The 26,708-nt window shown below is 40.1% G+C and overlaps 1 protein-coding gene across 1 annotated transcript in view; it reads left to right on the plus strand.

The window, feature by feature from the left end:
* The window catches only part of C6 (complement C6), a 53,356-nt gene extending 38,504 nt beyond the window's left edge, over window positions 1–14,852 (plus strand). The window contains exons 14-17 of the mRNA XM_058563482.1: window positions 793–981; window positions 5,782–5,872; window positions 8,685–8,926; window positions 14,677–14,852. Coding sequence (XP_058419465.1) covers window positions 793–981; window positions 5,782–5,872; window positions 8,685–8,926; window positions 14,677–14,852 — 698 coding nt within the window. The remainder of the gene's footprint in view (window positions 1–792; window positions 982–5,781; window positions 5,873–8,684; window positions 8,927–14,676) is intronic.
* Window positions 14,853–26,708: the final 11,856 nt, after the last annotated feature.

The raw sequence follows: 26,708 nt of genomic DNA on the forward strand, positions 1-26,708 counted from the left end.
GAAGCAGAAAATAGGATTCATCTGCTAAAATTAGATTTCAAAACATCTTCATATTTTGGTTCTCCTGCCCCTGCATATTAGCCTCAGACACACAGGACTCCAAAGCATGTGCTTAAAAAGAAATCCAGGAAGTCTGCTAACTGCACCTAACCACAGACATCTGCTTTGCCTGATGTACAAACTGATGCAAATTGATGAGTCCTAGGAAGATGATACTTACACTCTATGTATCAGAAATGGGATTTTGTGTGAAATGCAGTTTTCTCCTTGGGGCCCATTCACATCCTGTGCTGAGGAAGAGAGGACGAGTTTGTAGGCTCCACACCTACCCGGATTACAGTGAAGTCAAAAGAAGATTCAAACAAACCTCAAATGGGGACTCCAAAGAGTTCTTACGGGACACCACAGAGCAGAGTTGAGACCAGTGTCAATGAGAATGTCCTGCCTCTGTGTCACCCACAAGCTGGTGATTTTCTTTTCGGGAAAACCCGCCAGGGAGAAAAGGGAACAAGATTATTTCTTCAAAGGGAAAGGTCCTAATAATGTAACGAAAGTTGAAGTGTCTAGAGCCAGTTCCTTAGCAAGGGAACCTCAGATGATGGGTCTAAAGGGAGTTTCTCAGTGGAAACCTAGGATCCTCAACCCCCAGGTTTTCTGATCAAAAGGTGGCATCAGAGCTGAACCAATGCAGTAAATTGTATTAAAATTGCTTCTTGGGTTGCATAAAATCTGCCTACATTGGTTGAGTATTCTGCTCCAGTAAGTACATCTGACATGTTTCTCTGCCTGCAGGGACAGAGTGCCTCAAGCCGGTTGTGCAGGAGGTCTTGAGGCTCTCCCCATTTAAGAGATTATATAAAATTGGTGAATCCATTGAGCTAACCTGCCCCAAAGGCTTTGTCGTTGCTGGGCCCACGAGGTACACATGCAGTGGGGATTCCTGGACACCGCCCATTTCAGACTCACTCACCTGTGAAAAAGGTGAGTAGCAGCTCAGGATTCTGGGTTCTGCTAAGGTGGCGCCCCCCGAGATTGGTAGTATAGCATCTACAGTGGTGCTATTTCTTAAGTGGGGGGAGAAAACAGAAGATTCCACTGACGAGCTAAGTTGTATTTCCCACTGTGTAGACGATGAGATCAGGCAGCAAATAAGAAGTTATCAGTCAACGGGATAGCTTCAAATTTTAGAGAGCAAGGTCAATTTTGTTTTCTAATATAATACTTCAGAATTTTGAGGGAGTGCAAGCTCTCTCATCTAACAAAATCAGAATTGACTAAAATCAGAATTAACTAAAAATTTGGTTAAAGTGGAGAACCATAAAAAAGTAGTACACACATAATTAAGCATTTTATTTTAACGTAAAACATAGAAATACACATTTGTTCACCAATTTTCTCAGGTAAGAACAAGGTCTTTTATTTCCTACAGGGTCTCTTGATTAGAGTTTCAAGATTTCTTCCTCAAACAAAATAAATACATATTTCATCCCATACCAGTTTCTCTAAAACAATGATTTTTTAACTCCGGGTCGGGCACTTTTTTTAAAAACACCTCTTCCCAGGTCCCATTCCCTGATTCTGATGTCATTCAGCTGGGGAAGGCCCACTATTTGGAGTTAGCTTAAAATCTCTCCGAGCTAATCCATATGTGTGCAGAGTTGAGAACTACTGTTTTGAAGAGAGGTGAAAACTTAAGGACACTTTTGAAGCAAACTGACTAGAGAATGCTTTAAAATTCTTATATGTATTTTTCCTTACTCTTTTCCAGTAGTCTCATCCATAATTAATTCAAAACAAAATTTTTGCAAATTACTTTTAGTTGTTCAAAATTTTCAACTTAGTTTTTGTAAAAGGAACTCCCTTTTTCCTTCTTTATTTTATCAGCTGATAGTGTTTAATCAACTTACACTGTTACAATAACGACTGATATAAATAGATTTGGAAACAAAACTGATTCTCGGGTGGTGGGAGCAGAAGTGTGAAGCTGTAAAGGAGAGGAGCCCATAAACCTTGCAGTTCAGGCCAGACAGGCAGCTGGCCTAGAAGGACTGGAGAACATGGGTTACTCTGGCAAGTTAGTTACTTGGAGCACAGTTAAGGCAGTTTCCGCTAATTCATATCTTCCAAATTTCTCAACATGCTTGTTCAAATGATGTCTCATTTTTAATCAGAGAGCCCTTGAGGATGTATCTTGAGCTCAGATATGATTAGGCCTATTTTGCTTATGAAAAAAACCAAAGGCACAGAGAAGCTAAATTAGACCCAAGCTCAGAGAGTTTGAGTTGAACAGGAACTGTGCGATAGCTCTGCTGCTTTCCCAAGCTCTTTGCCATCTTGCCTCCTTTTTTCTTTTCTGGGCTTTTATAATGTGTGAAAGGAAGAGGGGAAGTTAACCTATTAAATAACCTTAAAACTATTGATAAAGAGACAAACGGAAATTTGTGAGAACTTCAGTTTAATATTGTGTCTTGGTTTCACTTGACTCCTGATCATCTGTCAGGGATGGATGTGTTTGGAAACCACAGGCTTCAGAAAATTAAGATCCTCTGGGCATGTTAGGTAGCATCCTCTTCTCTGTACCAATAGCAGCACATGTCCACACATACACACACACACAAATAAACACACACACGCACAAATCTCTATGTTTGGAAAAGAAATTGAAATTATAATCCAAACTGAGAGATAATGAAATGTTCTACATCTAGATAAAGGAAATAAATATCCTATCTCAATATACTTTCTCTCCAACGACAGCAGAAGAAGGATTAATTAGGGGAGTCACAGAAAGAGAAAGAAAATCATCAATAAATCTGAACACTCTTTCCTCTCAGTTTGGGGGGAAATGTGATATTAGAGACTTTCAGGCCATTGGTTGGTCAGGGAAGGACTTTTAATTCTTTCAACATGAAAAAGGATTTTATTTCCTGAAGAAATGCTGCACTTCCTGAAGAGGATGCTGTACTCCTTCACAGTTACTGTTTTCCTTCCTCGGAGAAATCGGCGCCTCCAGAAGATCCCCTTGCCCCCGGCACTTCAAAGATCACAGTGTTCTCATTTCCATGTTGCTCACAAACTGTGCAGGGCGAGCAACGTGGACAGCTAAGGGCCAGTTCCAGCTTCAACCTGACACTTAGTGGGGGAGCAGAGACTACTTGCACGTGATCATTGACATTTTCAAATCGGTAGTGACAGAGCAATGCTCTGTGCCTCTTGAAAGTTGATTCTCTTTGGAAACAATGTATAGCTTGGGGGTACTCCTTGACCTAAATGTGGGTTTATTTACAAACGGCAAAGAGGCATAGTTATACAAGAAACCAAAGAAAAACAATCCCATGTCAGTGGAAATCTTAGTATCTGAAGCCTTACCAGCAACTATAGGTCTCCATGTTTGTGAAAGTTCTGAGCCAAATTTCACCAGATGCAATGAGATTCCTAACAGAGGATAATAGTAGGCAATGGAAATCGCAGCAAAAAACAAAACCTACCAATTTTTTAAATCTTTACTTTTGCCTCTAACATAAACCTCCTTCCCTTATCAAACTTTCTACCTGATAAAAGGAGAAACCATGAGCTGGGTGATCTCTTCTGGCATCTAGTGTGTCAGAATGTCTACACATAGCTGCCTGTTGCCTTCCTTTGACGATTACTTGCTTACGGAGGCCACTGTGCTTCTATGGATGCTCGATTAGTCAGATTCCAACGAGGGAAGTTTCGTCCAACAGGCTCTGGAGGTCAGCTCCAGGTCTAATTCAGACAGTTTAAAGGTTCTCTGGATGGGCCTTAACGCAAGCAAAGATAACCAGGATTTCTCTTTTCCTATAATATGCCCAAGTATTATTCCATCTACTTTCATCTCCCTTCCTCACATGCACACTATTCAATTGTTCATCTTGGCTCAAGCATCCTTTCCTTATAGATCTTTCCTTACATTTCTCAGTTGGGGTCTTTTTGTTATATGGTCTCCTGGAACCATGTTCCCTTTATTCAAAGTACCTATCTGAGCCTTTAATTATAAACCCATTACTGTGATTATTTGATTAATGTCTGTTTTTCCACTATCCTTTAGATGCATGAAAAAAAGGACACCGCTGTTTTTGTTCTTTCTTCTTTTTTTCACCATAATATCCTAATGCCTAGAACATCATGCAAGGATAAATAGCTACATTTAGGGTTGCATTTCTCCATTGCTTCTTCTTGTGAGAAAATCTGACTTTCAAGCCATTACCCACAAAAAAACCATTTGCGTGATTGTTGTCACTGACATCCGCACTGCTAAATACAATGGACATTGTTTTGGTTCCTCATTTCAATAGTGTTGACCTTCTGCTGCACTTTCTTTCCATGGCTTCCAATATACAACATCATCTTGTTTAGCTTCTACCTCTCTGGCTATTGCCCTCTATTTTTGTCAGGGTCCTGCCTGTGCTTGGACATTAAATATTGGAGTTCCTCAAGGCTCAGATCTGTCACCTCACCTGATGCTACACTCTCCTGCTGGGAAATCTCATCCACACCCATAGCTTCAACAATCCATCGTAGACCAATAACAAATTTAAACCTTTAGCAGAGACTTCTCCACTGAGCTTAGACCTGAATATCCAATTCCTATATATCTGTTTTGTTTGGATGTCTTAAAGATATTATACATTCAACATATGCAGAGAGGAACTCTTGAGTCATCACTCTCCCCTCCCTAAAACTAAGCATCTTCTAGTATTTTCTATTTCAGTTAAGAAAAGCACCAATATCTATTCTCTTATGCAAACCAGAAACCTAAGAATCATACTTTACAACAGCTCTCATAACTTCGCCACAATATGCAATATCATCCATTTTTACCTGTTAAATATGTCTCAAGTTTATCCATTTTCTTTCCATTTTCACCTCTGGCACTTTGGTTCAAATTACCGTCCTCTTTCACCTTAAGTATTATAATAACCTCATAGTTTGTCTACCCATAGCCCTCTTGACCACTATGCCTCTCCAAACTCATTCTCCATACAGAAGCCAGAATTAATTTCGTTTTCAAAATCCAGACCTGATTTTGTCACACCACCCACTGCTTAAAATCTATCAAAGACTTTCCACTGCTTACAAAATAAAGACAAAAATCATTCAAAAGCCCTTAAGACCCTGTGCAGCCTGCCACACACCCACCTCTCTGGCCAGAGTGCTTTTGTTTTCCTGTACTTCAACCACACTGGCTTTCTTTCAGCTCCAGGAAAGTTGCATGCTACCTCTCTTTAAGGACTATAATGCCTGATGTTTCTTTTGCTTCAAACACTCTCTCTTTTCTCTTCCCATTTTATCATTCCTAACCTTCCCGGCTACATCGTCTTGATTATATGCTTTCTCTTTAATAGCACTAAAAATGACAGCACTTCTCTTTGTATTAATATTGCAGACTATAAGTTCTGTGAGCACAAGATCTGGGTCAAATTTTGCTCAAGCCACTATCCCCAGAACTACTGAAGTGCTGGGAATATCATAGTTGTTCAATAAATATTTGAAAAACAAGTAAAAATTTCATCAATTCCATTTTCTTTAGTTCTCTGAACTTAACCGCAATTTTACGTTGGAAAATGACAGCTCATGAGACCTAGACAGGACCTTTCAGATGGAATATTTCATGACAGCATATTTGGAAAAGCCAAACGAATGCACTAACTCCAGGAGATAAATGAGAACATTTCACCATTGCTTTTTCTCCTAAATTCAAGTTTATCACTTGGAATCTATACTATGCACTGTTCTTTACTCCCTTTTCTTTTGTTTCAGATATTCTGACAAAATTAAAGGGCCATTGTCAACCAGGACAAAAACAAATGGGATCTGAATGCGTTTGCATGTCTCCAGAAGAAGACTGTAGGTAAGAGATACTCTATGGACTTTATTTGGAAATTGGGAAAACCAGTCTAGTGTAACTAGCTTGATGGGGAAGCTGAGCTTCTTGAAGCACAAACACAAAACGTATTACTTTTTCACATAACTGATATGCCCTGTGCTCTGTAGAATTCCTCCTTCCCCACTGGCGAGCAAGCTTTCTTAATTATCTCTCATCCCAGTTCCTAAGTTTGCATGGCTTTTGTTTATTAAAACAGTCTCTGTTTGGTTATAAAGACTTGTTCTTGTTCATTTGAAAACTTCAGACAATTATCTTCCCCCTAAGTTTAGAGCAAGGTTGTGATTCCAAAAGCTTGGAGTAGAGAAAGGGGTGTGAGCATGGACTTCACATACACACACACACACACACACACACCTTTGTCAGTTTATTCTTTCATGCTGGGGTAGAGAGCATGAAGGAGGAAAATGATATATCCTCATGTGACTGCTATGACTAGGTGGCTATCTCCTCTTTATTGTTATAACTGCCCCTTCTTTCCATAAATAAACCCAGGAGTGTCAAGGGTGCTTATTAATTTAAGGGCTACTTTCAGCTGAATTTAATCCAAATTAGCATGAGCTAAAGAAAAAATTTTGTTTCTCTATCTCACAAAATAAATGCAGAGGTAGGCAGCTAGGGTCAGTATGGCGATTCTCTCATTGCAGGTAGAACTGAGGCTCCTTCCTGCTCTCTATTCTGCCATCCTTGAAGTTATTTCATGGTCCAAGATTGCCCTGCTGGAGCAGGAAGGAAGGAAGACTAAAAATGGACATATTCTGTCTTTTTAAGAAGAGTTCTTGGAAGACCCATCACTTGCTTTCATCTTATTAACCTTCGCTTATTCACATGGCTACACGTACCTGCAAGGGAGGCTATGAAATGCAGTTCTTTGGCTGAATACACAGGCATTTTAAATAAAATTAGAGTTAAATTACTGAGGATGAGAAAGCATGAACGCTGGGTTAGGAAGCTGTAGAAGAGGAAAAGTTTTCTCTTCTTCCCTTTTAGGTTCTTTGGCTGGTCTAGTAATTAATTTGACATAAGACAGATTAACAGGAGAAAAAAAAATTTAATTTCATATGCACAGGAGCCTCAAAGATATGAGACTCAAACAAGTGACCAAAGCAGGCAGCTTTTATACCTTGTAGACACAGAAACAATTATTTGTGAAGATTTGACAAAATAAAGGATTTGAGGCTTGGGGTAGCAAATTAATGAAGAAGTAACAAAGTTTGTTTATACAGCCGTCTTGGCCTTGAATTCTCTATCTCTGGCAATAAGGGTGCCTTCTACCCTTCTGGATACATTCACATAGGAGATTTATTTCCTGCTTTTAGGGAAACAAAGGAGGGTCAGAGTGTCCTTCTGGCACTGGCTTTTCCTTAAGTAACTTTAATTCAAAATAATCAGTATGCCAAAGTGGCACATTTGGGGGTGCCTTATTCTGCCCTCCTTCAAAGCCAAAGGACTGTACCCAGTAGTTATATATCACTTTTAACATTGATTAGCTATCGTGTTCCTCTGTGCTACAGGTGAACAATTGCTTGTAAGCATGCATTTATTTATTTTGGAGAACACCACAGGGTGTTTTTCTGCATAATTCCATTGACATAATTCAGCCTAAAGGTGGTTCTATCTTCCCTCCTCAGTATCCAACACAGGTGGTCCACCACGTAGCTTCTTGCTGCTGGAGTCTCTTCATTCAACAGTTGGCCTTCTGAGGAGTACTTACAACATTCACATTGTCCATTTAACCAAGAGGAAACTTCTTTCTTTATCTTTACAATACCAAGTCATGAGAACATGGACTGTTCTCTGGAACTGTCTGAATTTCAGCTCTTCCCTACCTCTCTAGCCTCTTTCTGTAGTCCTCAATTCTCCTTTATACAGCGTTGAAGGTGTTTGTGGGAGTGGCTGGCCCTGTAGCTGAAGTTCTCTGAATTTAGAGAGTAGCTTTTTCTTCTCAGCTATGGGCTCTAGTTCCTGGAAATAATTTTACACACTGGTGCACTGATTGTGATAAATTTAGAGTGACTAAAATCGACATCAGACAAGAAACTCAAATTTGGAGCAATCAAGGAGCTCTTGTCCTCTCAGCAAGAGAAGGGCTGTGGCCACTGGTTACCTCTTGGTAGCAAGACCCGTCATCTACTTAGAGAGATTAAGCAAGTTACTCAGGGAATGACTTAAAAGCTCATGCTCTTAATCACAATACAAACACATTTGCAAAGCTATATAATGATATAAGGCTCTCGTGTTGCAATTAATGAGTGTGACGGAGTTCAGAGGAGGTACATCCTCCCATGGGCCAGGTTGATCAGGGTTAGCTTCAAGGTGTCACCAAGAATTGAGCTGGACACAGATAGGCAGAGAGGAGAGAGAATGCAATGCTGATTGAGCAGGGCATGGGATGGCAGCAAAGGAAGAATAATCTTACCAGTTTAGAAAATAATCAATACCATCGTCAGGTGATAAAGAGGGATTAAGGAGGATGGGAAAATAACTCTAGAAAAGAAAGTTGATTGAAGTCAAATTATGGAAGATCTTGATTATACCAGAATTTAAGAATTCAGACTAATTTGAAGGCAATTAGGAATAATCTAAGATTAAGAGAAATTTTAGGAAGATGAATCCCAGAGCGTGCAAGATGAAATGAGGAACTAAAAGAAGAGAAATCAAGAGGGAAAGAAGCACGGGGAAGAAAACTGGGCGCTAAGTTAACATATGAAATTGGCTACACGTCATCTCTTTTTTTCTAGTCCTCATATATAAACACTTGCTTTCCTCTCTTGGGCAGCCATTCTTCAGAAGATCTCTGTGTGTTTGATACAGACTCCGATGATTACTTTACTTCACCCGCTTGTAAGTTTTTGGCCGAGAAATGTTTAAATAATCAGCAACTCCATTTTCTACATATTGGTTCCTGTCAAGATGGTCCACAGTTAGAATGGGGTCTTGAAAGGAAACAGCTTTCATCCAATAGCACAAAGAAAGAATCCTGTGGCTATGACAACTGTTACGACTGGGAAAAATGTTCAGGTAAGCTCCAGTGGGGAAACGTACTAGAAATGCTCTCACTTAACCTTCGTCTCAGCTGATACGTCTCACTTGCATTTATACACTCTTTACTAAAAATAACTTTTCCTTAATCAAAAATAATCCCTTTTTATTGTGAAAAATTTTATTAAATGATTTGAACAGAAAGGAAAAATATAACCTTCCCACAATTAGAAATAACTGACAATTTTGGTGTAAATCTTCCTAATCACTTTTCCATGCATATATAATCAGTACCACACTTAGACCCCAGTAAGAAGAGTACCTGTCCCAACCTCATGCTTCAGCCACCCTTCCCTACTCCCACCTTTGGAGGGCCTTCACCAAAACGGTCTAAGTTTTTCTCTGGCAGTTGTGACCCGCTGGGGTCAGCAAAGATAGAGTGCTCTGAGCCTGGAGTGGGTTCCTCATGGACACCAATGGCTAAAAGCATCTTCCTCAATTTTTTTGAAGTGCTCTTGCAGTGTCTGGGACCAGCTAGGGCTGGCAGCGTTATTCAGGCAGGATGCCCTGAACCCGGACAGGGTCCCTCTTGGGCTCTGTTCCCTTGAGGAACATTCAGTTCCCTTGTGGAACATTCTCTGACTGCTTCTCTCCCCGACCATGCACGAGGGCAACTAGATGATCCAAGGAGCTCTGGGACTCTATGTATAGAATCATCCCTGGCTCAGATTTAGACCCGCATGACCAGAGAGCAGCCTGTGAGCCACCAGCCAGCAGGGGATTCTTTTCTCAAGATTGCTTCAGATCGGACTGCTAGTATGGTGCTGACACTCTAATTCGGAGTGACTTTAACTGTTTATATAGAGAGGTAACCCATAAAAAGAATTTTTCCTGGGACATCACACACCTCAGGGGTGGCCCTGATTATATTACAAATTTAAAATAAATAAAATAAGATCATGCTCTACATTCTATTTTATGTATTGCTGCTTTTGGCTTAATATATCATGAAACTATTTCCACGTCATCATATATTATTCTGCCACATAATTTTCCATGTCTGCAAAAGCCTATGTGGACATTCTGTGATTTATTTAGCCAATCTTCTGTTAGGCATTTAGATTTTTCCCAATATTTTGCTATTATAAACAGTACTGTGATAGACAAATTTATCACAGAATAAGCTATAGTCTAAGATTATTTCCTTAGGATATACCTCACAAAATGGAATTTCTAGTTAAATATTATTTTGAAATATAGTCTTTGTTGATACAATGTATCAATCTGCTTTCCAGAAATATTTTTACCATATTGTATTTCTATCTACAACATATAATAAAGACTGCCCTCCCACACCCTCACCAAAGCTTGGAGTTATCACTCCTTTATATCTCAGCCAATTTGATATTTAAGAAGTCGCATTACATTTCCATTTTCCATAAGTGTATTGGCTATTGGCATTTCATTTGTAAATTGCTTGGAAGCAGAAACTTCACAGCAGCACATTTGCTCTAAGATGCAGTTTGACCCTGAAATAACCCAGCTAAGCTTCATATAATACATAAATATGAGTTGAAGATTAGGATTTAACAGAACTCAAACAGGCAGTTAGATTTCCCTTGTGACACATTTTCAAAAAACTATCTTAAATCAAGGCATAAAGTATGCAATGGAAACTTGTTTAATTGTTACATCTAACCTTTGCTACAACCACCTTACTTTTGCAAAAGCAAAGACAAAAACTTTATTGTTCTCCTTGGCTCCTCTTTCACTTTCCAGCCCAATGATCTTCAGTTCAGTCCTGGAAAACGGGAGATGCCTTATTACCCAAATCCGGTTCCTTCCTGATCCCCTTGAAGCTGATTGTCAAGATCCCACTCCCTTGACAAGTGGCAGGATTGAACTCATGACAGAGGGTAGACACAGGTGGCATGATCAGCAGGCCATCTGATGTGGCAATTCAGGAGGTCAATGTATGGGACTTCCAACCTTCATGCCATATCTGAACAAGACAATTCCACATAAGAGACAGCAAACCAGGGCCCGATATGTACATTGCCCAATTCTAACCAATCTTAAACCATCTCGTAGAGAAACACTACTATTCATTTTTTGGCTACCTGACTGACACCATTACCCAACTGACATCTCTCTCAGAAATAATAATTTGTGGTTGAAAAGAGCTGAAAGTATTATGCAACATCATTTTGTATTTAAAATATAAACTTTTTCTCTGAAAACTGTAGTATAAGGACATTATTGTCAAAAATACATACAGAAAATAAAGGAACGTGGTAAAGAGGGAGGATGAAAACAGTCCCTGTCTATACTGCAATAGGTACGTAGTATAAGTACAGGGGATGTGTTTATTGTTAGCTTCCATTCTTCCTTATTTATCATGGAGAAAATGTCTTCACAGCACTCTTCTATTGCAAAGACTTTCTTTCTTTTCCTTTTTTTTTTTTTTGATATTTTCCCACAAATTATTCTTTTCAAATCTACGAGTGAAAAATAATATGCAGCTTACAATTTCATCAAAATATCTATCTTTACTATTACCCCTATGCTGTACATCTAACTAAACCCCACAGTCTCCAGGAGTCTAAGTTTGTCTAAAGAAAGAACACTAAAGGGCCGGCCCCATGGCTTAGCGGTTAAGTGCGGGCGCTCCACTGCTGGCGGCCCGGGTTTGGGTCCCGGGCGCGCACCGAGGCACCGCTTGTCCGGCCATGCTGAGGCTGCGTCCCACATACAGCAACTAGAAGGATGTGCAGCTATGACATACAACTATCTACTGGGGCTTTGGGGGGAAAAAATAAATAATAAATAAATAAATAAATAAATAAATAAATAAATAAATAAATAAATAAAAGAACACTAAAAAGTTTGATACTTAACCAATCTTGCTCGAGTTAGCAGAATGTCTTAGGATAACCAAACTAAAATGTGAACACTTCTTAAGAAGAGATTTAAGTTATTTAAAATATTCTTTGATCCTGCACACAATCAGAAAACAGAAAGCATTTCTACTCCTAAAGATATAGTTGGCTTCTGCCAGCCTCCTTTAATTGGAGAGCAAAAGTCAAGGTCACAGAGAATTCTGTTTGGAGAGCACTAGAGAACAGCATCAGTGTACAAACCACAGCATTTATGAAGAAAGAGAAAGCTAGAAAATGTATTTTATACCCAACCCACTCATGGCGAGTTGGGATATTATTAATTTTGAGTTGAATGTCACTTTGATTAAATTGTGTTCTTGATTACATTGTGTACTTTGCTACTCATTTCCTTCTCTATCTAAAGTGAAATAAGAAAGAGTTTAAAATGAAACTTCAAAGTAACATGAGGTTCACTTTTCAAATGTTAGAACACAAATGGCTTCCCAAGGAGCCTATTTTTATGACTATTGAATGTTTTGTCTGAATTTCAAAAATATCCACCATCAACCAACAGGAGGGGAAGATTTATTCAGCAAACATTCTCTTGGTATCCAAATGTGGAAGTCACCATACATGTTTGGTGAGAAGTCTGAAGATAAAGGACCTTTGTACTCTCAAATTGTTCACAGTAGTTGGAGGAATAACTTTACACAATAATTGCATGAATAACTTTAATGCAAGGCAGTATGTGATAAGACCTGTAAGAGAGATACATATCTTCTGGCCTGGAAGGGTTTCATAAGGATGGAAGCATGAGAACTGAGTGTTGGAGGATGAATTAGTGGAGGTGGTGGGAAAAACCTTTTGGTTCTGGTAGTCCAAAAATAACCTTGCTAAGAGCATTAAAGCCATAACCATAGTAAAAGAGTGATGGCCATGGTCTTTCCAGAAGCTAAGGGAACTGACTTCCTCTCCAGAGGTCACCAAACCCTGTTCTTTCTAACAATGGACAGGACTTTCCACAACTAGAATCTTCTCTAGCCGGTTGACAGAGGGCATAGAAGGGAAATGCATGCTTTTTCATGAAATGTTTCCTACCAAGCGCAGGAAGCCTATGCATATGAGTATCTACCCACTTCCTTTCCCTCTTTTCTCCCATCAGTTGAGACACATGGGAAAGAACTGATATCTGCCTAAAAGAAGCTACTCATTAATGACATCACAGCAGATTTTTACGCTGACTCAGATGCTTTGGCAAGTTGAATTATCCCAGATGCATCAGATACACTTCTTTTTGAATACTTATACCTGCACCCTAAATTCAGAATTTGAAATCACTTGATGAAACAGAATTAATTGAGCACCCTGTTAAGAGCTGAGTGGGACATACAGATGGATGAGCCTTAGCTCTCAAATAAAACACTTATAATTGTCTTGGGAGAAAGACATATGACAGGCTGGCTAACAAGAAAGTATAAAAATGTCAGATATAGGGGCTGGCCTGGTGGCGTAGGGGTTAGGTTCATGTGCTCTGCTTCAGTGGCCCGGGGTTCGTAATTTCAGATGCGGGTGTGCAGTGATGCCCTGCTTGTCAGGCCATGCTGTGGTGGCGTCCCATATAAAGTAGAGAAAGATGGGCACGGATGTTACCTCAGGGCCAATCTTCCTCAGCAAAAAGAGGAGGATTGGCATCAGATGTTAGCTCAGGGCTAATCTTCCTCACCAAAAAAAAAAATAAAATAAAAGTCAGATATGGTACTGACAAATTTACACCATTAAAGTTCAGTTAAAGAAAAGATCAGTATGGGGGTAAGTGGCTATGGAGGAGGCTTCATGGAGGAGGTGAGACTTGTAGAAACTGGACATTTGGGGAAAAGTAGGAAAGAGCACATAAGTCTGACAGAAAAAAAAAAAAGAGATGGCATGGGTGAAAGGAAAAAAATGACCACCTGTGTGGTCTTTTTTGGGAAACAGAGAGGGAATTGATCTACCTGGAATGGAGAGAGCAGAAAAGATAATGTTGCAAAGGGATGTTGAAGCCAAACTGTGGAGGACCTTGCACTTTGATTAAAACATGCCTGTGTATAAATGAACCTATATCCTTTTACTCAAAATTGATTTAATATACTTGGATTCAGTAACTTTACCCCTAAATGATCATTTTAAAACTATTTCATTAACACAATATTTATGTGACTTATGAAGTGATTGAGTGGTTCTGAAACCAAGCTTCATAAGAAAATCAGCCAATTTAACTGCTTATTAAAAATGCAGATTCCCAAGCATAACCCAGGAATATTCTAGAAAGAAATCAACAAATGCAGTATAAGTTACGTTAAGGAGTTCAGGCCTGTGAGTCATTTATGACTTAAAACCTGCTTCCACCACTTGTGGGACCATGGGCAAATCACTTAATCTCTCTGAGTTTGGTTTCCTCATCTGTAGAATTAGTATGATAACATACAGTTCATATATTTGCTGTAAGGATTAAATGAAATAAAGCATGTAAAGTGCTTGGCATATTGTGTGGTTTCCTAGTACATGCTCAATAAATGGTAACTATAAATGTACTCCGTCAATGCCAGTGAGAAAAGAACAGAAAGGACAGACTGAAGACATTGTGGAAATGGATTGACAGGACGTGAGGATGATTGGATTTGGGCAGTGAATGAGAGGGAGGCATCAGAGATAGCCCCACTCCTGAATCTTACTGGCTTACTAGTGCACTCTTCTCTCTTACATCCAGATCACTCCGTTCAACCACAGTTGGGTCTTTTAGGTTATTGCCTGTGTTCCAGCTTTCTCATTCACCGCCACCAAGGCGCTCAACACTCTGGGGACGAGTTAGGTAAAATCAAATTCTAAAGCACTGTGGTGAGTTACCCTGTCTCTCTCTCTCCCTCATTGCAGCCTCCGCTTCCAAATGTGTCTGCCTACTGCCCTCTCAGTGCTTCAAGGGTGGAAACCAACTCTACTGCGTCAAAATGGGATCATCAATGAGTAAGAAAACAGTGAACATCTGTGAAATAGGCGCTGTAAGATGTGCCAACAGGAAAGTGGAAATACTGCATCCTGGGAGGTGTTAGATCTAATACAATTACTGATAAACAGCTTTACTGTCCAAAAATAATCCCTACAAAAGGGCATTCTTGTACAAACAGCAGACCGGCAGGCCCAGAAGTTACTGACAAATTCTCTTGTGTTAGTTTCATGTAATTATTCTCCCCTTCCTCTCCTGTCTCAGCCTCCTCTATCTAGTTCCAGCCTATGACACCCTGTAGCACACTCCTAGTAATAACTTTCACATCAATCTATTAAATTCCTCTCTTCACGTTGCACTAAAATGATGGAACTTCTGAGGACTTGACGAAGCCTGCGGTATTAAGCATCCTCACAAGTAGAAATAAGAACAAAAACCATAATTTTCTTCAATGAATCAATAAACATGGAAATCTACAACAACCTGTAAAACACATTCTTGAAAGCGAACCTTCATGCATTCACTCAGCAAATGATTCTGAATGTCTACAAGAGGCCGAGTACTATTTAAGGTGCTGGTGAATCAGCAGTGAAGAAAACAAACAAAAGCCCTTGCCTCCAGGAAGCTTACACTCGTGTGGAAGAAGACCTACAAAAAATAAAACAAGCATGTAAAATATGTAGTATGTTTGATGGTGATAATTGGTAGGGAGAAAATAATGTAGGGAAGGGTGAATCTCATCCTTAAGCCTTATCTTATGTAAGGAAATATTCCATAGTAATAAACATCACATTAAGGATGATTGAACTCAAGTGGAAATTACCTTGTTTAAAGTAGTTAAAAATAAACTTCTGGAATTCCATTTTCTTAATGAGGAGAAAAAAGATTCAGCTTTTATGCTGAAGTGTGTAATGGATGTAAAATCATCAGAGAATTTTGAAGGAGTAATTTTTAAAGTAAGTCATATCTCTCGTATTATGCCATCTCAAGTAGACACCCATTTCTTAGAGAGGCTAAGGTGTCATTTTGAATTGGAGGAGAGAAGATTCTTTGAAAGAGCAGTTCTCACATATTAGTGTGCATCAGAATCGCCTGGAGCAGTTGTTAATACAGATGTCTGTGACCAACCCCCAGTTCCTGGTTCAGGAGGTCTGGGGTGGAGCCTGGGAATTTGTATTTCTAACAACTTTCCAGGCAGTACTGCTGATGATCATCAGGGGATCACATTCGGAGAATACTTAATTTCGAAATGGAGTCATCAACCAGCTAATCCTGATTTAGTAATTGATCTCAAAACCTTAGCCAGCCAATCTCTAAGCAGATGAGTGGAAACAGATTCCCTTTCTCTAAAACTTACTGGGATTCCCACCTAGTGGAAGGGGACTATGAGCTACAGCCACCTGGCAGCACCCTCACTAGACCCTTTACAGTAAACACAGCTCCTCTTCCATCTCATTAGTCATTGGATATTGGCAAAATCTAAAACATCTTTTAATATCAAAGGAAAAGAATGAGGAAGGAAAAAACCTAGAAACAGAAAACATTTTCCTGGTATGACAGCAATTGAGAGGGATTTTTCTTTTTCCAGGGGTCAGTAACCCATCTTTTTCCCAGTCAATCTACTCCACTCCCTTCTCACTACAACAGTGGCACAGGCCATACTTGTAAGCCTAGAACCTTCAGCACTCCCAAGATCACAAACTGAGGGCAAAGAGGAACTAAACACTCCCACATCCTAAGGAAAGCCACTAATAATTGAATAAAGAAACTTTCCTCAGAGCTGAATAGACTCTGTTCTACCCAACTCTCACACCAGCCCCACATCTCTCCAGGCTCAAGAGTAGGACCATGGACAGAGGGAGGCGAGCCATGGGAATCTGCAGCCCCATGAATGCAGTGCTCATAGTGAGAGTCCTCCTCCCCTGAGTCCTTTTCCTCCCCTTGGTGAAGAGGAGGATGATGCTGAAAGTATCCACTGAAGCCAAGCAACCAAAGCCCCGAGTGGATCGTTTGTAGGGTATGGAGTCATCTACAGCAAGGATGTACAGTGCTGCCCTCGCTGGATGGATGCTGTGGAATCTCAGAGCTGCCGTTGGTGAGCAGGATGCTGGAGGAGTTCCCGGGAGGTGTAGATCCATACTGCTGGTGGAGTTCTCCCTTACATGAGCACAAGACTGCTTCCTGCCTAGAGAGTGCTGAGGGCAGGATGCTTACAAGAGTGGCCTGCGTCATTTTCATAGTGAGAAGGGAGTGGTGTGGCATGACTGGGAAAAAGAGAGGTGCAGCCCTTTCTCCATCTGAGTCCCAAGGCATAGGGAAGGAATGAAGAACTTTGGTAGTTCTCCTGGCTTAGCAGGAAGGAGCACAGAAAAGAGGAAAGGTAGGAGCTCGGAGGACCTCCTGAGTCTTGGACATGAACCTATGGAAAGTACCAAAAGGAGCCACTCTCACAGGAGTACCAAAAGCTGCCTCTCTCACAGGAAGTTCTAGGGGACAGAGAGGGTAGGGGTAAAGCAAAATGCCACCCCAAAGAAACACAGGGCCACCAATAACATAGAACCAGATTTAGTAAGAACAAGTCCACAGGTGATGCCCCATCACTGTCTATTACATCAAACAACTCCTGCCATCTCTCCTGGTCCACTTCCTTGCTTCCAATACCAGAGAACCAGACCCAGCAGGTGGAAGGGAGAGAGGTGTCCTAGAACGAGGCATGCTCCTCCACATCACTTCTATGATACCAGAGGGGTTAGAAACTGACAAGAGCAACCCTGGTACCGTCCTGACCCTGGGTCAGGGTCACCCACAAGCCTGGCTGACCCTGGAGGCAGGGAAGGAGATGAGATGTAAATTGGACATGAGAATGGAGACTTACACTGAACCAACTTTTAAAAACTGAAACTGACCAGAAATCTATGTGATCTGTCCCAGACTTATCTGAGGCAAGAGAAAACTGGAATTTGGCAGAACATACCGAAAGCTGTGAGTATTAGTTTGCTAGGGCTGCCATAACAAAGTACCACAAACTGGGTGACTTAAAACAATGAAATATATTGTCTCACAGTTCCAGAAGCTAGAAATCTGAAATCAACGTGTCAGCAGTGCCATGTTCTCTCTGAAACCTGTAGGATAGAATTCTTCCTTCCCTTTTCTGGTTTTTGTATTTGTCAGAAATCCTTAGCATTCCTTGGCTTGAAGATGCATCCCTCCAGTGTCTGCCTCCATAATCACACAGCTGGCTCAATTGTCTTCCTTCTGTGCATGTCTCTCTGTCCAAACCTGCATTGTCCTATGAGGATAGCAGTCATGTTGGCTCAGGCCCACTCTAACGACCTCATCTTAATTGGATTACATCTGCAAAAACCCTATTTCTAAATAGGGTCCATTCCCAGGTACCAGGGGTTTAGCCCTCCACATATATTTTTTTGCAGACACAATTTTAACCCATAGCACTGTGACTGGAAAAAAAAAATGTTTTCTGTTTGTGCCCTATGACATAATCAAAGGTTTATACCAGCTATTGCATTCATATTGTTTGATTAAAATCAGTTGTGCTTGCTTTAAGTATACTTTATTTTATTCTTTTACTTGTAGCAATCTTCTTTTGTAATGGTGATTAGTTGGTCTTTTTACCACTTTAGTTACCTTTGTTTCAAAGGATTTTTTGAGCGCACTAATCCATTAAAGTTTGCATTAGGCTAATTTGCATACCATTTACCAGTTGAATTTTTCACACTCTGATATTAATATTAATATAGCAATTTAGTACAAGTGTTAAGAGCCAGTGATAAAATTGTCATCATGAAGCAAAGAGCAAAACTGAAACATATTAAATACCTGGAATTTGCACGTAGAATTTCCAATGCTGTCCTAGAAGATTAAATAAATTCTAGATCAAAGGTAAAATCTTTATCCTCTTAGGCTATTAGAGATGAATACTAAGCATTCATACTCGGAGCTTACGTAATTGGAAACCAATTCTGGTCCTTTTTTTTAATATGGATTTAATTTTTGTTGATTCTGCAAGATATTGAGAAAATAAACAAGACCCCAGCTTAAAGAACTTTATAAATAGATATGCTATTTATCTCAGACATCCTGGAAGCAGGGTTCTAAGACTAAGATATTAAAATTCCAGTCCTCTGGTGAGGTGACATTCAAGCCTAACTGAAGATTTCTTCTTTTTGGCAGTCTTCAGTAAAGCTCACTAAATTTTAGAATATGTTACTGTTTTTTCTCTTTCTACAAAAGTCTGCCACTCCCACAATCAACATTCCTTAATTTTAAAGATTGAGCTCTTCTGTTATATCCTAAAGAGCACCCACAAGCTAAACCTAATCCACATCCCTTCCTAAATTCAACTTCTGAGTAATGAGAATCTGACAGATCGTGATGTCTCTGGTTGGTGTTGGGCATCAAATACCCTGAAGCTTGATTAATTGGATTCTAAATGGCTGGCTCTCTCTAAGGTCACCTTCATTCTTTTGGAATACGTTGTGTGTGGAATCAATGAGGCATCAATCTTCTAACGAAACAAATGGCCTGCAAAATTATACTTGTATCCATTTTATTTTATGAGTATGAGAGAGGCCACTGCTATTCTATTTGTCTTCTTGACAAGTTCTGGCTGCATGGTTTCAGTTCCACGTGTCAAATGTCAGTTGGTAGAGGTATGTGTCACCAACCAAGAGACTCCAAGGAACAGATGGTGCCTTGAAAGTCATGCTCACAAAGATTTATATAGAAAGATGTTCATCACGACATTAGTTTTAATAGCCTAAAATAACAGAGCCTAAATGTCCAATAATAAATTATGGCCCCTCCATATGATGGAACAGTATGAGACCACTGACAAGCATCTTTTTAAAAAGATATGAAAGGGCATAATAAAAAATGAAAAACCAGGCTACAATACTATATACAATTACAGCTATGTAAATAGTGTGTGTATAAATGCCTTTAAAAACAAGGATCAGGAGAAGAAATCTCTGGAATTGAGAGTTATTTTTATTTTCTTATTTATATTTTTATGCATTTGCTAGAATTTCTACAATCAGCATGCATTTTTTTTTTAATTTTTTGTTTATTGCAGTAACATTGGTTTATAACATTATAAAAATTTCAGGTGTACATCATTGTACTTCTATTTCTGCATAGATTACATCATGTTCACCACCAAAATACTAATTACAACCCATCACCACACACATGTACCGAATTATCCCTTTCACCCTCCTCCCTCCCCCCTCCCTCTGGTAACCACCAATCCAATCTCTGTCCCTATGTGTTTGTTTATTGTTGTTATTATCTACTACTTAATGAAGGAAATCATGCGGTATTTGACCTTCTTATGGCTGAGTAGTATTCCATTGTGTATATATACCACAGCTTCTTTATCCATTCGTCCCTTGATGGGCACTTAGGTTGCTTCCAAGTCTTGGCTATTGTGAATAACGCTGCAATGAACACATGGGTGCACGTACCTTTACAAATTGGTGTTTTCAAGTTCTTTGGATAAATACCCAGCAGTGGAATAGCTGGATCATATGGTAGTTCTATCCTTGATTTTTTCAGGAATCTCCATACTGTTTTCCATAGTGGCTGCACCAGTTAGCACTCCCACCAGCAGTGTATGAGAGTTCCCTTCTCTCCACATCCTGTCCAACACATGTTGTTTCCTGTCTTGTTAATTATAGCCATTCTGACGGGCGTGAAGTGATATCTCATTGTAGTTGTGATTTGCATTTCCCTGATAGTTAATGATTTTGAACATCTTTTCATGTGTCTGTTGGCCATCTGTATATCTTCTTTGGAGAAATGTCTGTTCAGGTCCTTTGCCCATTTTTTAATTGGGTTGGAGTTTTTTTGTTGGTAAGATGGATGAGTTCTTTATATATTTTGGAGATTAAGCCCTTATCAGAAGTATGGTTTGCAAATATCTTCTCCCAATTGTTAGGTTGTCTTTTCATTTTGTTGATGGTTTCCTTTGCTGTGCAGAAGCTTTTTAGTTTGATGTAGTCCCATTTGTTTATTTTTTCTATTGTTTCTCTTGCCCGGTCAGACGTGGTGTTTGAGAAGATGTTGCTAAGACTGATGTCGAAGAGCATACTGCCTATGTTTTCTTCTAGAAGTTTCACAGTTTCAGGTCTTACATTCAAGTCTTTAATCCATTTGGAGTTAATTTTTGTGTACGGTGTAAGGTAAGGGACTACTTTCATTTTTTTGCATATGGCTATCCAGTTTTCCCAACACCATTTGTTGAAGAGACTTTCTTTTCCCCGTTGTATGTTCTTGGCTCCTTTGTCAAAGATTAGCTGTCCATAGATGTGTGGGTTTATTTCTGGGCTTTCGATTCTATTCCCTTGATCTGTGTGTCTGTTTTTGTGCCAGTACCATGCTGTTTTGGTTACTACAGCTTTGTAGTATATTTTGAAATCAGGGAGTGTGATACCTCCAGCTTTGTTCTTTTTCTCAGGATTCCTTTAGCTATTCGGGGTCTTTTGTTGTTCCATATAAATTTTAGGATTCTTTGTTCTATTTCTGTGAAAAATGTTGTTGGAACTTTGATAGGGATTGCATTGAATCTATAGATGGCTTTAGGAAGTATGGACATCTTAACTATGTTAATTCTTCCAATCCAAGAGCACAGAATATCTTTCCATTTCTTTGTGTCTTCTTCAATTTCTTTCAGAAATGTTTTATAGTTTTCTGTGTACAGCTCTTTCACCTCTTTGGTTAAGTTTATTCCTAGGTATTTTATTCTTTTTGTTGCAATTGTAAATGTGATGGTATTCTTAATTTCTCTTTCTGCTACTTCGTTGTTAGTGTATAGAAATGCAACTGATTTTTGTATGTTGATTTTGTATCCTGCAACTTTACCATATTTGTTTATTACTTCTAAAAGTTTTCTGGTGGATTCTTTAGGGTTTTCTATATATAAAATCATGTCATCTGCAAATAGTGACAGTTTCACTTCTTCCTTTCCAATTTGGATCCCTTTGCTTTCTTTCTCTTGCCTGATTCCTCTGGCTAGGACTTCCAGTACTATGTTAAATAGGAGTGGTGACAGTGGGCATCCTTGTCTGGTTCCTGTTCTTAGAGGGATGGCTTTCAGTTTTTCACCATTGAGGATGATATTAGCTGTGGGTTTCTCATATATGGTCTTTATTATGTTGAGGTACTTTCCTTCTATACCCATTTTATTCAGAGTTTTTATCATAAATGGATGCTGTATCTTGTCAAATGCTTTCTCTGCATCTATTGAGATGATCATGTGATTTTTATTCTTCATTTTACTAATGTGGTGTATTACGTTGATTGATTTGCGAATGTTAAACCATCACTGCATCCCTGGAATAAATCCCACTTGATCATGGTGTATAATCTTTTTAAAGTATTGTTGTATGCGATTTGCTAGTATTTTATTGAGGATTTTTGCATCGATGTTCATCAGTGATATTGGCCTGTAATTTTCTTTTTTTATGTTGTCCTTGTCTGGTTTTGGTATCAGGGCAATGTCAGCTTCATAGAATGAGTTAGGGAGCTTCCCCCCCTCCTCAATTTTTGGAAGAGTTTGAGAAGGATAGGTATTAAGTCTTCTTTGAATGTTTGGTAGAATTCACCAGGGAAGCCGTCTGGTCCTGGACTTTTATTTTTGGGGAGGTTTTTGATTACTGTTTCGATCTCCTTACTGATGATTGGTCTATTCAAATTCTCTACTTCTTCTTGATCCAGTTTTGGAAGGTTGTATGATTCTAAGAATTTATCCATTTCTTCCAGATTGTCGAATTTGTTGGCATATAGCTTCTCATAGTATTCTTTTATAATCTTTTGTATTTCTGAGGTGTCTGTTGTAACCTCTCCTCTTTCATTTCTGATTTTACTTATTTCTGCCTTCTCTCTTTTTTTCTTGGTGAGTCTAGCTAAAGGTTTGTCAATTTTGTTGATCTTTTCAAAGAACCAGCTCTTGGTTTTATTAATTTTTTCTATTGTTTTTTTGTTCTCTATTTCATTTATTTCTGCTCTGGTTTTTATTATTTCCCTTCTTCTACTGATTTTGGGCTTTGTTTGTTCTTCTTTTTCCAGTTCCTTCAGGTGCATTGTTAGATTGTTTATTTGAGATTTTTCTTGTTTGTTGAGATAGGCCTGTATCGCTATAAACTTCCCTCTTAGAACTGCTTTTGCTGTATCCCATAAATTCTGGCATGTCGTATTTTCATTTTCATTTGTCTCCAGGTATTTTTTGATTTCTTCTTTGATTTCTTCGTTAACCCAGTCGTTGTTCAGTAGCATTTTGTTTAATCTCCACGTATTTGTGGCTTTTCTGATTTTCTTCCTATAGTTGATTTCTAGTTTCATACCGTTGTGGTCAGAAAAGATGCTTAGTATTATTTCAATCTTCTTAAATTTATGGAGACTTGTTTTGTGGCCTAATATGTGATCAATCCTGGAGAATGTTTCATGTGCCTTTGAAAAGAACGTGTATTCTTCGGTTTTTTGGATGGAATGCTCTGTATATATCTACTAGGTCCATCTGTTCTAGTGTGTCGTTTAAGGCCAATGTTTCCTTATTGATCTTCTGTTTGGATGATCTATCCGTTGGTGTAAGTGGAGTGTTAAAGTCCCCTACTATTATTGTGTTACTGTCTATTTCTGTTTTTATGTCTGTTAATAATTGCTTTATATATTTAGGTGCACCTACATTGGGTGCGTAGATATTTACAAGTATTATATCCTCTTGTTGGATTGTTCCCTTGATCATTATGTAATGCCCTTCTTTGTCTCTTTTTACAGTTTTTGTTTTAAAGTCTATTTTGTCTGAGATGAGTACCACTACCCCAGCTTTCTTTTCATTGCCATTTGCGTGGAGTATCTTTTCCATCCCTTCACTTTCAGTTTGTGAGTGTCTTTAGGTCTGAAGTGTGTCTCTTGTATGCAGCATATATATGGGTCTTGTTTTTTTATCCAGTCAGCCACCCTATGCCTTTTAATTGGAGCATTTAGTCCATTGACATTTAAAGTAGCTATTGATAAGTATGTACTTACTGCCATTTTTTAACTTTTCTTTTTTCTCAGTGTTTTAGTAGTCCTTCTCTGTTCCTTTATTCTTCTATACAGAATTGATGGTCCCTTTAGTTTGACCTCTGTCTGAAAGCTGTACTCTTTAACTCCTCTCCTCCCTCATGTTTTTGATATCATATCTAACCTCTTTGTTGTGCATTTGTATCCATTACGTTCTAATCATGGAAATAGATAATTTTTCCTATTTGTGGTCTTCTCTTTTCCCCTTAAATCAGTCCCGTTAACATTTCTTGTAGCACTGGTTTCTTGGTGACAAACTCCTTTAATTTTTGCTTATCTGGGAAAATTTTGATCTCTCCTTCCATTTTGAATGATAACCTTGCTGGGTAGAGTATTCTTGGCTGTAAGTTTTTTCCTTTTAGCACTTTAAATATATCGTGCCATTCTCTTCTAACCTGTAAGGTTTCTGCAGAGAAGTCAGCTGATAGCCTTATGGGGTTTCCTTTGTACGTAAGTTGACATTCTCTTGTGGCTTTTAGGATTCTCTCTTTATCTTTAATTCTGGACATTTTGATTATGATGTGTCTTGGAGTGGGCCTCTCTGGGTTTATCTTGTTTGGGGCTCTCTGTGCTTCCTGTACCTGGATGTCTGTTTCCTTCCTTAGGTTAGGGAAGTTTTCATCTATTATTTCTTGAAATAGATTCTCTGACCCCTTGTCTCGCTCTTCTCCTTCCGGGACACCTATAACACGGATGTTAGTGCGCTTGATGTTGTCCCAGAGGTCCCTTAGACTGTCCTCAGTCTTTTTAATTCTTTTCTCTTTTACCTGTTCACCTCGGGTAATTTCCTCTAGTCTTTCGTCCAGCTCACAGATCCGTTCTTCTGTATCCTCTACTCTGCTTTTGAGTCCCTCTAATGAATTTTTCATTTCCAGTATTGTATTCTTCATTTCTGATTGGTTCTTTTTTATATCTTCCATTTCTTTGTTGACATTCTCACTGAGTTCATCTATTCTTCTCCCCAGATCAGTGAGCATCCTTAACACTCTTAGTTTGAACTCTCTGTTGGGTAGGTTGCTCATTTCTGTTTCACTTAGTTCCTTTTCTGGGGTTTTGTCCTCTTCCCTTGCTTGGAATGTATTCTTTTGACTCTTCATTTTGCCTCTTTCCCTGTGCTTGTGTCTACGTATTAGGTAGGTCAGCTACGTCTCCTGCTCTTGGATAGGTGACCTTATGTAAGTGATGGCTTAGGAGGCTTCCAGTGTGCTTCCCTCAGTTCTCAATGTTCCTGGGGTGACCCCTATGTGGGCTACGTGTATCCTTCTGCTGTGGCCTGTTTGCTGTCCCTGTAGGCGCCCAGGGAGGCTGAGTTATGCTCCTGGTCAGCTGTTGTAATGCTCAGCTGCTTGTAGTTGTTGTGGTCCCTTCAGTCTCTTTATCAGGTGTGGGGATCCCCAGCACAGTTGGCTGCAAGTTCTAATACCACATTTGTGTTGCAGTATTTCTTTTAAGTGAGTAGGCCCCCACCGTGGCAGGTTGCTAGGCTCAGGGCCTTACAATTGCTGTAAGCCTCTAGCCTATTAGGTCTCTTGTCAGCTCTCTGAGGATTGCAGCTGGGTGGGGCTGGCCTCAGGCACAGGAGCACCCAATTGTTTCAGGTTTTGGAAGGTGGAGCAAACCTCCTATGTGGGTCTTTGAGAAGTACAAGTCTTCTGCTGCTGAGAAGCCCTGCCGCCCACAGGTCCACACACACACTCAACACAGTCCTGCCCTGTGTGAGCGCCCCGACCTCCCCAAGCGAAGCGGACCCAGTCTCTCCACGGCAGGAGCCCCACACACTCTGCCACCGCCCCACACTCTCCACCCGCTCCTTGTGCACACCCTGCCCTGCTCAAGTCGGCTCAGTTGCCAGGCTGCAGAGAATCCAGTCACCAATCTATGCAGGCCCACAAGTTGCCTGAGGGCTTGTTGTTGGGTGGGGCCAGTCTCTAGGGTGGGCTGCCTGCCCTGGCTGAGCTGGATTAAATCGGTGCTCTAGCGGGTGGGGCAGACCCTGGGCTAGCAGGCCTCAGGGAGAACTCCAATGGCGTCTGTGTCAGCACACCCACACCAGGCCGCAACAATGGCCGCCGCCAATGTCCCAGTCCCTGGAGAGGTCTCACCCCTCACCGAGATGCACTCAGGGCCTATTAGGTGAGTCTCTTGTCACCAAAGCACTGTGCACCTTTCTTTCTGGTGATTTTAGGGTGCTTCCTGAAACGGGTGAGTTTGCGCGTGGGCCCTTTAAGAGCCAGTTTTAGTTTCTTTGTGAACCGGGTTTTCTGGGGGTGCTCCCCAGTGTTTTAGTAGCAGGCACAGTCAGATATTATGCCGCTGGTCTCGATTGTGCTGGGTCCACAATATGCCCACAGCGGGGGCGCTCCCTGGCTCAGGGCCCCGCGCCTCCAGGGAGGCTGCGGACCTGTGGGCTGCTCCCGGTGGCCGTGAAGCTGGCGGCTTGTGAAGGCGGCGTTTTTTCTCTCCAGAAGGGAGTCTCTGCCTCTTCCACCTCAGTTAGGATTGTCCGTTGTTGCAGGAGTTCCTCTTATCCAGTTTTCAGTTCTGTCTCAGGGGTAATTTTTCCACGAGTAGTTGTATATTGGCTGTGTCCACGGGAGGAGGTGAGTTCAGAGTCTGCCTACGCCGCCATCTTGACTCCTCCGCATTTTATTTTTATAATTGGGCATGAAAACTCATTCTAAAATTTTTCTATTTAGGTGAAAGAACAGATAGTTAATTCTGCTTGTATAGACACACTGATGGCAAATTGGCCGTGGAGTTCAAGCCAGCCTCACTGGGCTAGACTTGCCCACATGAGGCAGGTAGTAGCTTTCAGGAAGACATGTAAGCCTCACATGGATTCATTCATTCATTCATTCACAAGCATTTTCTGAATACCTGC

This window comes from Diceros bicornis, chromosome 20 (genome assembly GCF_020826845.1).
Source record: "Diceros bicornis minor isolate mBicDic1 chromosome 20, mDicBic1.mat.cur, whole genome shotgun sequence".
NCBI lineage: Eukaryota > Metazoa > Chordata > Mammalia > Perissodactyla > Rhinocerotidae > Diceros > Diceros bicornis.